At 38.5% G+C, this 17,498-nt stretch overlaps 1 protein-coding gene across 1 annotated transcript in view; it reads left to right on the forward strand.

Annotated features, from left to right (window-relative positions):
* The window catches only part of LOC150076361 (protein arginine N-methyltransferase 3-like), a 240,780-nt gene that overhangs the window by 125,123 nt on the left and 98,159 nt on the right, over window positions 1-17,498 (forward strand). The window contains exon 7 of the mRNA XM_090387332.1: window positions 2,828-3,054. Coding sequence (XP_090243458.1) covers window positions 2,828-3,054 — 227 coding nt within the window. The remainder of the gene's footprint in view (window positions 1-2,827; window positions 3,055-17,498) is intronic.

Consider the following 17,498-nt stretch of genomic DNA (forward strand, 5'->3'; position numbering starts at 1 on the left):
GTTGTCAAGGGCACTACTGACACTATGCTGCTGCAACAGGATCTGGAAAGGTTGAGCAGATGGACTGAGAGGTGGCAAATGAAGTTTAACATTGACAAATGTAAAGTACTACACATGGGAAACAGCAACCCCAGAGCAATGTATCAACTCTGTGGTACTACACTGACAGTGGTAGAGAATGAAAGGGACTTGGGGGTGGTTGTGCAGGCAGATATGAAGTTCTCTGAGCAGTGCAGACGGGCTGCAAGAGTAGCTCATGGAGTATTGTCAATGATATACAGGAATTTTTCCAGCAGGGATAAGGAGGTGATTATTCCATTGTATAAGGCAATGGTCAGGCCACACCTAGAGTACTGTATACAGGTCTGGAGGCCTCATTTCAAGAAGGATGTAGAGCTGCTGGAACGAGTACAGAGAAGGGCAACAAGATTAGTGAATGGAACAAAGGGGTGCTCTTACGAAGAAAGGCTTAAGTTTTGCAAATTACAGTGTCTGGAGACTAGGCACCAGCGAGGTGATCTGATAGAGGTGTATAAAGCCTTGAATGGTTTAAGCATGCTCAATGCTGATGGGATTCTTCCTCTAGCTCAGAAAAATCACCTGAGAGGGCATAAATTCAAATTGAGGAAAGACAGATGTAGGATAGACGTGCGGAAATTTGCCTTTAGCCAGCGGGTGGTGTGTTGGTGGAACAGACTCCCATCCCTTGTGGTGGAGGTTGATAGCCTAAATAAGTTTAAGGCTCAGCTGGACAGGTATTTTGAATGAACAGAGGGGTGAAGTGGAAGTGGTTATTTTTTATTTTTTATTATTTTTTTTTTAATTTTTTTTTTTTTTTTTTTTTGGCTGATGCTGCATAAGCTTGCTTTCTTGCATCAAATGCCTCTACTAATGCTAATGCTAATGCTAATGTATACAGTACTCAAGGTGTGGCCTGACCATTGCCTTATACAAGGGGATAATCACCTCCTTATCCCTGCTAGAAAAATTCCTGTATATCATTGTCAAGACACCATGAGCTACTCTTGCAGACTGTCTGCACTGCACAGAAAACTTCATATCTGCCTGCACAATTACCCCCAGGTTCTTTTCATTCTCAGTGTGGTACCACAGAGTTGATACGTTACTCTGGGCTTACTACTTCCCATATGTAGTACTTTACACTGATAAATGTTAAACTGCATTTGCCACCTCTCAACCCATCTGCTCAACTTCTCTAGATCCTGTTGCAGCAGTGTACTGTCATTAGTGTCATTAACAACCCTGCCAACCTTCGTATTGTCTGCAAACTTGGACATTAATCCTGATATACCATCATCAATATCATTTATAAATATAGAAAACAACCATGGACCCAACATTGAACCCTGAGGGACTCCACTAATAACATTAGTGGCGCCTCCGTAGCCAGGTGGGCAGGAGCAGCAGTGCGTAGCACACGCTTCTTGATTAGACCGGGGTTGGAGCCCATCACCACCAAATACGGAGGATGCGGAAAGGACAGGCAGTGACCACCGCATATCCCGGAGCAATATGGCCTTAGTTGCTAATGCTCCTAAAAACCAAATAACAAACAAACAAACAATAACATTAGTCCACGATGAGCAGTGTCCATTGATTACCACTCTGTCTTCTCCCCCTCAACCATCCCTTTATCCATAGCAGCAATTTGCCTCCAATGCCACACTGCTCCAATTTGTGCAGCAGTCTTCCATGTGCAACAGTATCAAAGGCGTTGCTAAGATCCAAATATATGATATCAAAGTTATTCTTTGCATCCAGTTCCTTTGTGACCACATCATAGTATCCAATCAAATTGGTCAGACAAGACTTCCCCTTAACAAACCCATGCTGTGTCCGAGCTATAACTGAAGTTTTGTCTAGATGATCCTGCTATGCTTCTTTAACCAGTGCCTCCATTAATTTCCCTGGAACAGAAGTTAAACTAACAGATCTATAATTACCTGTGTCTCCCTTTGATCCTCCTTTGTGGATTGGGGTCACATTTGCACATCGTGAAAAAAATATGAAAGCAGAAAAAGTATGAGTAGCAAACAAAATACATTGTTTATATTTATCAAAGATTGTTGTTTTTTTGTTGATGGGAAGTTGATATTCCAAGCTGACATGTGTTACTAGGATACTGAAAGCTCTTAGGCAGCTTATTACAGTTACTAAAAGATGCATCCTACAGGATGATCCTTTTAGTGTTTCTTGTAAATGTAAAAAATTTCTGTTTTTTTCTGTTTGTAAAAAATTTCTGTTTTAAAAAATAAACTCCCCAAATGTTAGCAGAGAAAGAAAGAAACAAAAAAACGTGTGTGTACCCAGTACGCCCAAAAGATGCTTTATGTGAAAACATCTTTGACAAAAATGTGAAACGGAAATGATGCAAATTTTGTCTCTTCCTAAATTATGCTAATGCAGTCACTAACTCTACCGAATTTTTCTCACAAAAATGTCACACCCACTACTTGCTCTACCAAATAAATGTTAGTGACTGCATTAGCATAATTTAGGAAGTGGTGTTATTTGCATCATTAAGGAAATGATGTCATTTGCATCATTTTTGTCTGGCATTTTTGTTACCAATTGGTTTTGTTTCAGTCCAAAAATGTAGTAGGTGCTGCCAAAGATGTTTTCATTGCATTAGCGTTATTTAGGAAGTGACGTCATTTCCATACGAAATTTTCTTTGTCAAAGGGTTTTGCTTCAGTCCGAAAATGTAGTAGGTGCCACCAAAGATGTTTTCGCATCAAAAAATCACTTTACACTCCTGCACTTCTTTTACAAATGCATGTGTGTTTCAAATCTCTTTCTTTAATAGGGAAAATGGGTTTCATGATACTGTTACACTCTGTAAAGGAAGATTGGAGGATATCACACTGCCAGTTGAACAGGTTGATGTCATCGTGTCAGAGTGGATGGGATATTTTCTCTTATTTGAAGGAATGCTAGATACAGTAGTGTTTGCCCGTGATAATTATTTGGCACCTGGTGGCCTACTGCTGCCTGACAGATGCTCTCTGAGCCTTGTAGCAGTCAGTGATTTAGGTATGTATGATAACTGTTATGCTTTATATGACACATAAATTGACAAAATATTTAATAAAATAAAAAAACATGATAAATGATAAAACTATGAAATTAAAAGCAATAAGGAAAAATTGTGTGTACACATACACAGGTGTGTGCGTGTGTGTGCACATGTACACACAAACTTATATGTACATATCTGTGGCCATAAACTTTAACCCTAAGTCCTCTAATACAAATAGCTGTATTTGTAGACACCAAAATTACAAATAGTTGATCCTGACTATGGACACATTATTTCTGGGAATCTTGATATTGTATCCCATCCAGAACTCAGAGACTTTCTTATGGCTTCAAATTTAAGTTAACTTCTAAATTTAACTTTTTGTTCCTTAAAAAACAACTCTATAGAGACCTCTTAAACTTTTGTTTTAGTTTAGCCTATAAACATAATACACCAAAGGAGGCTTTTCAAATTTGGATTTCAAACAATAAATAAAATAGTCAATTTTTTTATTGTAATTTCCATGTAGCCAATTGATTCTCATAAAATGTTTTCGTTGACTTTTGCTGATCTCCTGTATCTGTAGCCAACCTGTGATTCAACCACAATTTGACAAATGGAGTTGCATCCCAATCCACTAACTCTTTTCCCAATAAATTTATTGTCATTAAATCCGATATGTGGTCTATTGTTAAACTATTTCTCACCCTTGTACAAATTATATTCATTAAATTGAAACCCCTTTCAGCTTCAGCACTACTGACTGCAATAGTGCTATCTTTTTAGATTTTTGAACACTCAAAAAATTTTGATTTAATTCATCATTATTATCGTGATAATAATGATGAATCAAATGAATCAAAATCATTTAATTTTGATTCATCATTATTATCTACAAAATTCCAAAAATCGTTCAAATCAATTTAATATTTTAAAATTTCACTTAAATGGTACGATTGTTTTTTGCCAGCTATCCATGGTGAAGTTAGTTCTTCATAAAGCCAAGTAGATGGCTCTAATAAATCGAAATAATTTAAAATGTTTTCATCATTATTTCTGTCTGACAAAAGACGTAAATTTGTGTGTTGAATTATATTTTCTAGTAACTTATTCTTAGGAAGAGAATTGAATTTATTTTTATTAAATGTAATATTTTTAAACTTATCTGATTTAATCAAATCTTCAACTTGAGATTCATATTTTCCAATACCAACCTTTAAATTTTCCAAAGCTCTGATTGTGCATTTGATTAATTTTTGCACTTTTTGAATGTTAGTTGATCTTGACCAAAGTGCAGTTGAAAAATGAAAATTCTTCAAGAATGTCTATCATTAAAGCAAGGTCTTGCAAAAAATTTATTGTTAGCTAATCTCTTTGCCAGACCAGAATAAGAAGAATTTTAAAAATGCATATATAACACAGGATGTGTGCGCCATACAGCAGTAGCAGCTCGTATACTACATGCCACCCATTGTGGTCCCTTGACCAATTTTAATAATTTCAATTTCAAGTTCTCTAGCTACAGTTTCTCACTCGGTTTGATTTTTATGAGACTGGTGATAAATAGAAAAAATTTTATCTAAAAATATTTTTAAATGATTAACTTGCTTTATTTAAGATATTGCATTGTCGAGTGATAATTGCAATAGATGGTTTAAACAGTGGCAAATGACAATTTTAAGAAAATTTTCTAATGACTTTCGTACTAGACTTTCCATGTCACCATATATAAGCTTATCGCCCAAATGCCACTAGCCATTATGGATTGAAGTGCAGTGCATGCCGCTCTACAGTTTGCAGCCATTGTAGGTTTAACAACCAGCTCACAAAATTTGTGAAAATTTAACAATTGGCTCACACAAGCCAGTGCTAGCTGGCTCCAACACACCACTGACCTTAACATTAGTATTCTTAATAATCATACTTCAGTTGATCTTTACAATAAAACAGATCCTTTCAACTTTCAACTGGACAGGCATTTGGAGGGAATGATGTGATTTTTTTTTTTTTTTTTTTTTTTATTATTATTATTATTATTTTATTATTATTTTTTTTTTTGGCGGATTCTGCATAAGCTCACACACTTGCTTTCTTGCATCACATGCCACTACTACTACTACTACTTTGAAGTTGTTAATTTTCCCCATTAGTTTTTCATTATTTCTAATAGTGTCCACTCTAATGTCTTTGCTTCCCAATGTGTTAGAATTGCTACCATATGTAATAAATACAATATTGCTATTTCCAACCTTAAAAAAATTTCTTAAACTTACTGGCAATCCTTTTCCTTTATCTTGATCTTATTAATTATCATAAAGTTCTTAATATAATTAACCATAAAGTTTTTTTCAAAATCCATTAACTTACTACAGATTTTACAATATTTATTTTATATTTTTGTGTATCCCATTGTGATTTTTCATGCTTTTGGCTTCGGTGTTACTGCCAGGCACCTGTCTAAATTTTCCACTTTTTTGGCTTAACTTGTAACTTTATTTATTCCAAAAATTTTTCAGTTACGTACTACTGCCACACTTCGATCTACTATATCTATTTGTCCCATGCTCTGTCTGTATGGGTCAAGGAAAATAAACTCTCAGCCTCCACTGAGAAGAGCAAAACCCTCCTATTAAAAGGCAAACTGGACTTCTCCAGCTCTCCTCCTACCATACGTTTTAATAGTCGCCCACTGAAAAACTACCGATTGGTGAAGTACTTAAGAGTAATTTTGGACGACAGGAGAACTTTCATCCCCCATATCCAAGCTATCAAAGAAAAGATAAAAAATTACATCACTAAGTTAGCACGCTTTACCCGCAAGGACTGGGGTCTTAAAGAACCAACTATACTCAGCCTTCTATACTCAGCAGTATTTATACCAATTGTCACATATGGAGCTGGCTGCAGTATGGTACCTGCCTGGCAACCCAAAGGTCATGGGTTCGATTCCCGCCTCGGGCTTGGATCAAAGTACTGCAAAAACCTTGGGAGGTGCATTATGGCCACAGAAACCTATGCACCAACAACTACCAAAATAAAAAATAAAAAAAAAGTATGGTACCACTGAATGACTTTAGTGCATGCTCAACGTAAAATTCAGCAAATTCAACGACTTATGCTACTACAAATGACCCGCGCATGTAGAACGACATCAACTGCCGCCCTACAGCTACTAACAGGCTGCCTCCCCTTGGACCTCCACGTCGCTTTTATCGGACTCTCTCATGCCATCCAGAAGAATAAGGAAGCTGAATTCCTCACTATTCAAACCCGTACCGATACTGACATCAAACAGGAACATAAACGTATGTAGCTAGAATTGATAAACCTATGGCAAACTTGCTGGAATAACTCCACAACTGGTGCAACTACTAAACTTTTCCTCCCCGAGGTAACCTACATCAACAAACAACGTTCCACTTGGTTCTTCCCAAAAGTTTATGCTTCCTTCCTATTACCTGGCCACGGGTCCTTCAAGAGACGCCTTCTACAGTTCGGCCTAGTCGAGGATGCCCTCTGTACCTGCGGAGAACCTGAAGACTGGGATCACGTGATGCACTCATGCAACATATACTTAGACCTAAGAATCCAACTACTCCTAGACCACACTACATCACTTTGGCCAGAAACCAAGTTACTGGAATCTAACGATGCTTTCCGTGCACTAACCACTTATGCCAACGAGGTCTTTCGTCATCGCTGGCATCACCTGCAACTCCCGAACACTACTCCTGGATAACCTCTTCCACACAGCAACAGATACCCAGCACCGGAAACTTCCAGTCATGAAATTGAAAATTGGGCCAGCCCTGCCGACGCCGCTCCGTGATTCTCCATTGTGACGATTCTGTACTCTTTAATTTGAACTTTACTTGTTCTCTTCTTCCTACCCACAGTCCTTCTCCAGGACTCCCACAGCTGCACCTAGCACTCTTCCTGCTCCTTTTCGCCTGGGAAAAGGTGAAAAGATAGCAGGGGATGCCTACACTCTGTCATCCCCCGCTATCTTACCTGTCTTCCCCTTTCCTGTCTCTTCTCTGCTCTTTCCTTGGTCTTCTCCCACTGTCACTCCTGCAGGAGTGTGGACGACCCGCCAGAGATGTCTTTTACTCCCTGGTCCGGCTCCTCGTGCCAGTGGATGGATGCTGGGAGGCTCCTTCCTGGTGATCGCGCCTCCCAGTAATGAAGAGGCCAGTCAAACAACACAAACAACACACTACTCACACATAACCCACACTGACTGGCTTTGCTATGTTAACAGAGTGCCAACGAGGTCTTTCGTCATCACTGGCATCACCTGCAACTCCCGAACACTACTCCTGGATAACCTCTTCCACACAGCAACTGATACCCAGCACCGGAAACTTCCAGTCATGAAATTGAAAATTGGGCCAGCCCTGCCGACGCCGCTCCGTGATTCTCCATTGTGACGATTCTGTACTCTTTAATTTGAACTTTACTTGTTCTCTTCTTTCTACCCACAGTCCTTCTCCAGGACTCCCACAACTGCACCTAGCACTCTTCCTGCTCCTTTTCGCCTGGGAAAAGGCGAAAAGATAGCAGGGGATGATTTGTGGGAAACCACGGGAACCGCGTAACAATAACACTGTCTACTATATATATTATATCTGTTTATATTTCTCTTTATCACCTTATTTCACATTTTTTCTCTAGGCTTTTACATTATGTATATAGCATATATTCCATAGTTTGACTAAATTTATTATGATGTCTCTATGCAATGTACTCTTTTTTTTTTTTTTTTTTTTCCAGTTTCTACTTATTTCTAGTTATGACAATTTTTATCACTAGTGCCTCTGTCATATAACTATATTTGTATCTGTTTTTTTGGCTTTGTTTTTTTCAATTTTGGTTTTGTTTTACTCTTCATAGTCATATTGCCACCTTTTCCAGTGTCCTCCGGTCAATTTTTAGAAAATCATGATGTCAATGACATTAGTAGTAATAGTAATAATAGCGAGTTTGAGAACGAGCGTAGCCTGTGCGGACGTACATTTTTGCCCCTCCTGGAACAGAGAAGTTTTTTCTGATTTATTTTCTGTTTTATTAGCTTAAATTGGCATATTAACTTATTTTCTAGAGTAGCTTTATATTCCTATTTACGATACTTAGATTAAAGTAACTTAGATAGAGATTTTGTAGGTATTACTTAGTATCGGAAAGGGTATCAAATCCATGTGTTTACCGTTCGTAATTTGCCGCCATTGTTACGCGATACAAAATATCTCGAAATAGATAGCATAAGCTTAATATAGTATAGTATAGTACATAATACTGTCAATTAATCAGATAATTAATCTTGTTGAACTTCATTGTCAATTAAATTGTACTTTTAACTATACATATAACAACTTGGGTTACGTAACATAAATAATTAGTAAAAAATAAATAATTAATACTTAACTTGATACGGAAGTTATATAAAGGGATTTCGTAGATAACACTCGATACTGAAACATAAATATAGTGTTATAACTGTGTTGGGATATAAGTTTAGGGTTTTAATTTTGTACTGAAATTGAAATTTGATTGAAATTAAATCGAAATCATGACTCAGACCAGAACAGCAAAGCAAAAGGCCCAAGCTAATGGGAGTGCTGTGGCTCAGGGGAGAACTGAGGGGGGCAGTTGCCCTCTGAATCACAGCCTATTAAAATGCACTACTTGCTTGATGTTTGTGGAGCAGTCGGGTACGGGACATGATACTGCCATGGGGGATGTCTTTGTGTGTGCGCGCGATGCAAGGAGTTTAAGGAAATCAGGCGACGACTCAGCGTTGTTATGGGCCTATATGAGAGCTTGAAGGACAGGGTGGATGCCCTCGAAGGATTAAAAGTGAAGGGCCCATCAAGCTCTCAGCTGCCCACACCAATGCCAGAGCTTGCACTTGGTCATCACTCAACACAGCGGCAGCCCCCAAGGCAGAATGCGCTGATCCCAAAGGAACTAGTAGTTGTTGGTGACTCTATTGTCAGGGAAACGGGAAACATGCTTTGTAAAAAGGATAGGTGGAACAGGACCAGGGTATGTCTGCCAGGGGCAAAGGTTGATGACGTTGTAGAGCGGATATCATCTTTTGAGGGCACAAAAGGTGTTATAGTTGTACACGTTGGCACTAGAGACCGGCGGAATTACTTAACAAGTACAGGTCACTGTTGAAAAAAAGCCATGAATTAGGGTTGAATTTGAAAGTGTCTGCAATTCTGCCCAGACACGATAGGAGGGAATATATGATGAGAGCCCTGTTGATAAATCGGCAGTGGAAAGATTGTGCAAGGCTCAAGGGGTAGAATTTTTTTCAGCCTGGTCTGTACTTGTTAACAGGAGAGACTGCATCTACAGGGATGGGATACACTTAAATAGAAAGGGTGCGAGAATGTTTGCTGATGCTATCGAGGCAGTGTTAGGTGGGTCGGAAAACTGCTAGATTAGGGGGATACAAGGACTAATAGATTAACAGTAGCCACTGGCAGAGGTGAAAGTGATTCTTGCACTGCTTCTATTGAAATGAGCCACAGCCTGGAAAATAAGATGCAGGCTATTTCAGAGACTGCTGGGAATCATTGGGGTACAAATAAACACATGGGTTTTGTTAGGGTAGCTAAGAAAAAGAACAGGTGCATGTAAAAAATTAAGAACAGGTACATGTAAGAACAGGTACATGTACATGCACGTGTACACCTAGCATTGGTGTACACTTGCGTGTACACCAATGCTAGGAGTTTAGTAAATAAATTTGATGAATTTGAGGTATTGCTCAAAACATCAAAGGCAGATATTGTGAGGATTTCAGAGACGTGGTGTCACACAGATATAAGGAATGCAGAACTGGAATTTGGGGAGTACAATGTCTACAGAAAGGATAGACAGGATAGGAAGGGAGGAGGGGTTATGCTATTAGTTAAGAAATACATAAAATTCAAGGAAGTGAAGCCAGTCGACATTGCTGGACAGTGCAGTGTCGAGTCAGTTTGGTGTGACATAAGCATTGGGAGTTCAAAATTGAGAGTAGGAGTGTGCTATAGGCCTAATGACTCTGATGAGTATAATAAGAAACTGTACAGGGAAATAGAGTGAGCCAGTAAATCAGAGAGTCTTATAATGAAGGATTTTAATTTCCCAGATATTGACTGGAATTTGGGGGCTGGTCACTCACACACTAGCAAGGCTTTTGTGGATTTATTGGATGATTGTTTTCTACGTCAGCATGTTCGGGAGGCAACTAGAGGGAGTAATACCCTTGATTTGATTATCAACAGTGATTCTTCATGCATTAAGAATCTGCAGATAAACGAACCACTAGGTGGCAGTGATCACAGTGTGTGTGTGCTGAAGTGGGATTTACTCAAAGAGGTAACTACCATTAGGGGTAAATGGAAGGGTTATTGCTTTCGTAAAGGCGACTACGATGGACTGAGACAGTATTTAAATTCTATACAGTGGGACCAACTGATGATGTTACCAACAGCAAATTCAAAATGGGAAGCATTCAAAGAACTTATCTTGGAAGCTAGTAGGCTTTACATACCAACTAAGAAATATTGTTCAAGGTTTAGGCCTAAGTGGATGTCAGATGAACTAATGAGACATATGGCAGAGAAGAAAAATTCATGGGATACATACAAATTAACACATGACACAGAAGCCTATGATAGATACAAGTTGATCTGTAACCAAGTTACAAAGGAGGTTAGGCAGGCGAAGGCAGATTATGAGAAATCTTTGGCAAGGGATGCAAAGAAAAACAGCAAAGAGTTCTTTACTTATGTAAACTCTAGAAGGAAGGGGATGAATCAGATTGATCCACTTGATATCGATGGATCAACTGTTGATGATCCTGCTCAGGTAGCTAACAAACTAAATGAATATTTTGCATCGACATTCACACTTGAGGAGTTATTCAGCGAGGGGAATGCCAGAGGTGTATTCAACTCTGGCAGTAAGCTAGAGAATCTTGTAATAACTGAGAGTAAAGTGGAGGAGAAATTGTTGAAGATAAATACAAGAAAGGCACCTGGGGTGGATGGGATCTATCCAATTATATTAAAGGAGGCAGCAAATGAAGTAAGCAAACCCTTAGCCATAATTATGAGAGCTTCCTTGGACTCAGGGGAAGTACCCATGGACTGGAGATGTGCAAATGTGACCCCAATTCACAAAGGAGGATCAAAGGGCGACACAAAGTAATCAAAGTAATTATAGACCTGTTAGTTTAACTTCTGTCCCAGAAAATTAATGGAGGCACTGGTTAAAGAAACACTGCAGGATCATCTAGACAAGACTTCAATTATAGCTCAGACACAGCATGATTTTGTTAAGGGGAAGTCTTGCCTGACCAATTTGATTGGATACTATGATGCAGTCACAAAAGAACTGGATGCAGGGAATAACTTTGATATTATATACTTGGATCTTAGAAAGACTTTTGATACTGTTGCACATGGAAGACTGCTGCACAAATTGGAGCAGTATGGCATTGGAGGCAAATTGCTGCTATGGATAAAGGGGTAGTTGAGGGGGAGAAGACAGAGAGTGGTAATCAATGGACACTGCTCATCGTGGACTAATGTTATTAGTGGAGTCCCTCAGGGTTCAGTATTGGGTCCATTATTGTTTTCTGTATTTATAAATGATATTGGTGATGGTATATCAAGCTTAATGTCCAAGTTTGCAGACGATACGAAGGTTGGCAGGGTTGTCAAGGACACTACTGACACTATGCTACTTCAACAGGATCTGGAAAGCTTGAGCAGATGGGCTGAGAGGTGGCAAATGAAGTTTAACATTGACAAATGTAAAGTACTACATTTGGGAAACAGCAACCCCAGAACAGTGTATCAACTCTGTGGTACTACACTGACAGTGGTGGAGAATGAAAAGCACCTGGGGGTGGTTGTGCAGGCAGATATGAAGTTCTCTGAGCAGTGCAGACGGGCTGCAAGAGTAGCTCATGGTGTATTGTCGATGATATATAGGAATTTTTCTAGCAGGGATAAGGAGGTGATTATTCAAGGAGGTGAATAATCACCTCCTTGAGGTGATTATTCACCTCCTTGAATAATCACCTGAATCACTTGAATAATTAACTCTCAGGGAGGTGATTATTCCCTTGTATAAGGGAATAATCACCTCCTTGAGATGATTCAGAGCACGCTGAATTCTGATGGGATTCTTCCACTTGTTCAGATTAAAAATCTAAGGGGGCATAAATTCAAATTAAGAAAAGACAGATGTAGAATAGATGTGCGGAAATTTTCCTTTAGCCAGCGGGTGGTTAATTGCTGGAACAAACTTCCATCTGTCGTTGTGGAAGTTGATAGGTTGAATAAATTTAAGGAGGAACTGGACAGGCATTCGGAGGGAATGGTGTGATTTTTTTTTTTTTTTTTTTTTTTTGACTGATGCTGCATAAGCTCATACATTTGCTTTATTGCATCACATGCCACTACTACTACTAAGGCAATCGTCAGGCCACACCTAGAGTACTGTATACAGGTCTGGAGGCCTCATTTCAAGAAGGATGTAGAGATGCTGGAACGAGTACAGAGAAGGGCAACAAGATTAGTGAATGGAACAAAGGGGTGCTCTTACGAAGAAAGGCTTAAGTTTTGCAAATTACAGTGTCTGGAGACTAGGCACCAGCAAGGTGATCTGATAGAGGTGTATAAAGCCTTGAATGGTTTGAGCATGCTCAATGCTGATGGGATTCTTCCTCTTGCTCAGAATAATCACCTGAGAGGGCATAAATTCAAATTTGAGGAAGAACAGATGTAGGATAGACATGAGGAAATTTGCCTTTAGCCAGCGGGTGGTTGGTTGGTGGAACAGACTTCCATCCATTGTCGTGGAAGTTGATAGCCTAAATAAGTTTAAGGCTCAGCTGGACAGGTATTTCGAACGAACAGAGGGGTGAAGTGGAAGTGGTTATTTTTTATTTATTTTTTATTTTTTATTATTTTTTTTAAAATTTTTTTTTTTTTTTTGGCTGATGCTGCGTAAGCTTGCTTTCTTGCATCAAATGCCTCTACTAACGCTAATGCTAAATAATTTTTATATCTTTTTAACTTCTGGAATGCCATTCTGGTAGGAAAAAAATCCAAATATGTATATATATAAAAGTAAAGGTAAAGTGCAGCCATTATCAACCCACTGCAGGATGGAAGCCTCCTCAGCAATTCATGCTGAGGGAAATGGACCATAATCTGCCACACTGGTCCAGTGCGGGTTGGCAGATCGACCGTATTAAGCAGTCTGGGGCTTGAACCCCGGTCTACTCAAAGAGTGTGTGCTATTGCACTCCCGCTCCTGCCCACTCGGCTACGGAGGCCGTTTGTATATATATAACTGATATTAAATATTAAATCAAAATTAATGCCAGAGCATGGCAAAACTGTTGAGCGAAAAATAATAAATTAAATATAATAATTAATAAACGAGGAGAGAGAAGAAAAGGTAAGACTGAAAATTGTAGCAGAAAATCTCCAAATAAATTTAGAAAATCCAATTCAAAATAATAAATCAATTTTAAAATTTAGAGCCAATTACATAAGAATTTAGTGCCCCCCCCCCTGGTAAGGTGCCAGTTCCGAATTACGTGAAATATCACCAATAGAAACTAAACTAACTACAATAAAATAAAATAAAACCGAAATAACAAAAATAGACTGACCATTATGCCCCATATCAATAGAGGACCACAAGACTAATAATGGTCAGAGAATCGTTGCATTTCAATAGCTAGACAAATTGTCGCAAAGGCAAACCGATTGAAGGATCAGACACCACTTGATCCCCCAATCGAACTGCCAGTGCAGAGGATTTGCATAGCGGTGGTCCTTATGCAGCAAAAAATAAATATAGAACAGACAGACAGAGTAGCACTCCAACACAGAGTCACACCACTAACAATGTAAGCTTAACCAGCATATATAGATAAATAAATAAAATACTATAGATGGCAGTACAGGCGCAGCATTAGCACATCAAACCCACTACTACCATTTTATTTACATATATTAGCATAATGAAGTAGTTAAAAAATAAAACATGGTACAAAATATAATACGAAAATTAATATAAAGTTATCATTTTTTTTGCTGCATAAGGACCACCGCTATTCAAATCCTCTGCACTGGCAGTTCGATTGGGGGATCGGGTGGTGTCTGATCCTTCAATCGGTTTGCCTTTGCGATGATTTGTCTAGCTATTGAAATGCAGCGATTCCCTGACCATTATTGGCCTTGTGGTCCTCTGTTGATATGGGGCATAATGGTCAGTCTATTTTTGTTATTTTGGTTTTATTTTATTTTATTGTAGTTAATTTAGTCTCTATTTGTGATATTTCACGTAATTCGGAACTGGCACCTTACTAGGGGGAGGCACTAAATTCTTATGTAATTGGCTCTAAATTTTAAAATTGATTTATTATTTTGAATTGGATTTTCTAAATTTATTTGGAGATTTTCTGCTACAATTTTCAGTCTTACCTTTTCTTCTCCATCCCCGTTTATTAATTATGTTTAATTTATTATTTTTCGCTCAACAGTTTTGGCATGCTACTGGCATTAATTTTGATTTAATATTTAATATCAGTTATACATTGGGCATCATGTGGAGAAACGTGCATTTTTGCTACCTCTAATGATAGCTTTATATTAATTTTCATATTATTTTCTTAATTTTCGTATTATATTTTGTACCATTTTTTATTTTTTAACTACTTCATTATGCTAATATATATGTATATATATATATAGTCGGACCTCTAAATAATGAAATCGATCATTCACTTGAAAAAATTTGTTAAACAGAAATTTCGATTTAAAGAAATATGACCTTTACAACAATGAAAAATACTGTAATTCAGCATTAAGAAAAATAGTAAAAGATTAGCATTAGCATTAGTAGAGGCATGCGATACAAGAAAGCAAGCTTATGAAGCATCAGCCAAAAAAAAAAAAAAAAAACCTCCATTCATTTCAAATGCCTGTCCAGTTCAGCCTTAAATTTATTTAGGCTGTCAACTTCCACAACAAAAGATGGAAGTCTGTTCCAAAAATCAACTACCCACTGACTAAATGCAAATTTCCACACATCTATTCTGCAACTGTCTTTCCTCAATTTGAATCTATGTCCCCTCAAGTTCTTAATCTGAGCAAGAGGAAGAATGCCATCAGCATTCAGCTTGTTCATCCCATTCAAGGCCTTATACACCTCAATCAGATCACCTCGCAGGTGCCTACTCTCCAGGTGCTGCAATTTGCAGAACTTAAGCCTTTCTTGGTAAGAGCACCCCTTTATTCCCCTCACCAATCGTGTTGCCCTTCTTTGTACTCATTCTAGAAACTCTGCATCCTTCCTAAAATGAGACCTCCAGATCTATACACAGTACTCTAGGTGTGGCCTAACCATTGCCTTGTATAACGGGATAATCACCTCCCTGTCCCTGCTAGCAAAATTCCTATATATCATTGACAAGACTCCATGATCTGCCCTGACAGCCCACCTGCATTGCTCAGTGAACTTCATATTTGACTGCACAATTACCCCAGGTCTTTTTCACTTTCCACTTCCCTGACTGTAGTACTACACAGTTGGTATGTTTCTCTTGGGTTATTGTTACCCATATGCACTACTTTGCATTTGTCAACGTTAAACCTCAGTTGCCACTTCTCAGCCCATTTGCCCAACTTATCTAGATCCAGTTGGAGTAGCATACTGTCTTTACTGTCATTAACAACTCTGCCAACCTTTGTATCATCTGCAAACTTGGACATTAAACCTGATATACCTTCATCAATATCACTGATAAATATACAAAACAACAATGGGCTCAACACCAAACCCTGGTGAACTCCACAAAGAGCAGTGTCCATTGATGATCACTCTCTGTCTTCTTCCACTCAGCCATCCCTTTATCAATTGTATCAACTTATCCTTAATGCCATACCTCTCCAATTTGTACAGCAGTCTTCCATGTGCAACAGTATCAAAAGCTTTCCTGAAATCCAAGTATATGATATCAAAATTATTTTTGGCATTCAGTTCCTTTGTGACACATCATAGCATAAAATCAAATTGGTTAGACAAGACTTCCCTTTAACAAACCCATGCTGTGTCTTAACTATTACTGCAGTCTTGTCTAGATGATCCTGCATTGTTTCTTTAACCAGATTCCATTATTTTCCCCAGAACACAAGCTAAACTAACAAGTCTATAGTTTTTAACTCCCTTTGTAAATTGGTGATACATTTGCACACCTCCAGTCCATGGGAGACCTCCCCTGAGTCCAAGGAAGCTCTCATAATTATGGCTAAGGGTTTGCTTACTTCCTTTGCTGCCTCCTTTAATATAACTGGATAGATCCCATCCATCCCAGGTGCCTTTTTTATGTTTAACTTCAATTTCTCCTCCACTTTCTCTCAGTTATTACAAAATCACTTAGCTCCCTGTTAGAGTTTGATAACCTTCTGGCACTCCCCTTATTGAATAACTCCTCATGTGTGAATGTAGATGCAAAATACTCATTCAGTTTATCAGCTACCTGAGCATGATCATCAATAGTCAACCCATCTATGTTAATTGGTCCAATCTGATTCATCCCTTTCCTTCTAGAGTTTACATAAGTAAAGAACTCTTCGCTGTGTTTCTTTGCATCCTTTGTGAAAGATTTCTTGTAATCTGCCTTCACCTGCCTAACCTCCTTTGTGACTTGCTTACAGACTACCTTATATCTGCCATAGGCTTCTGTGTCACCTGATAACCTTTATATGCATACATACATTTTTCTTCTCTGCCACAAGCCTCATTAATTCATCTGACATCCATTTAGGCCTAAACCTTGAACATTATTTCTTAGTTGGAGTGGCGCCTCCATAGCCAGGTGGGAAGGAGCAGCAGTGCGTAGCACACGCTTCTTGATTAGACCGGGGTTCGAGCCCGTCACCACCAAATACGGAGGATGCGGAAAGGTCAGGGAATGACCACTGCATATTCCCAGAGCAATATGGCCTTAGTTGCTAATGCTCCTAAAAAAAAACCAAAAAATCTTAGTTGGAATGAAAAGCCCAGTAGCCTCCAAAATTAAATTCCCGAAGGCTTCCCATTTAGAATTCACCGTTGGCAAGATCATCAGTTGATCCCACTGTACAGAATTTAAAAACTGTCTGAGACCCCTGTAGACCTTTATGAAAGCCAAAGCCCTTCCCTTTAGCCTTGATGGTAGTTACGTCTTTAAGTAATTCCCACATCAGTACATTGTGATCACTGTCACCTAGTGGTTCCTTTATCTGCAAATTCTTAATGCACGAATAATCAAAGAAAGTATAGTACAGTATAAATCAAAGAAATGTCTAAACAAAGGAATACACAATTTATGACAATGGAATACAAAGGCAGATAAATGTAATACTTTATAATATTCTTATAAATAAATGGT

The sequence above is a fragment of the Mastigoproctus giganteus genome, chromosome 13, assembly GCF_048544385.1.
Source record: "Mastigoproctus giganteus isolate SK-2022 chromosome 13, ASM4854438v1, whole genome shotgun sequence".
Classification (NCBI taxonomy): Eukaryota; Metazoa; Arthropoda; class Arachnida; order Uropygi; family Thelyphonidae; genus Mastigoproctus; species Mastigoproctus giganteus.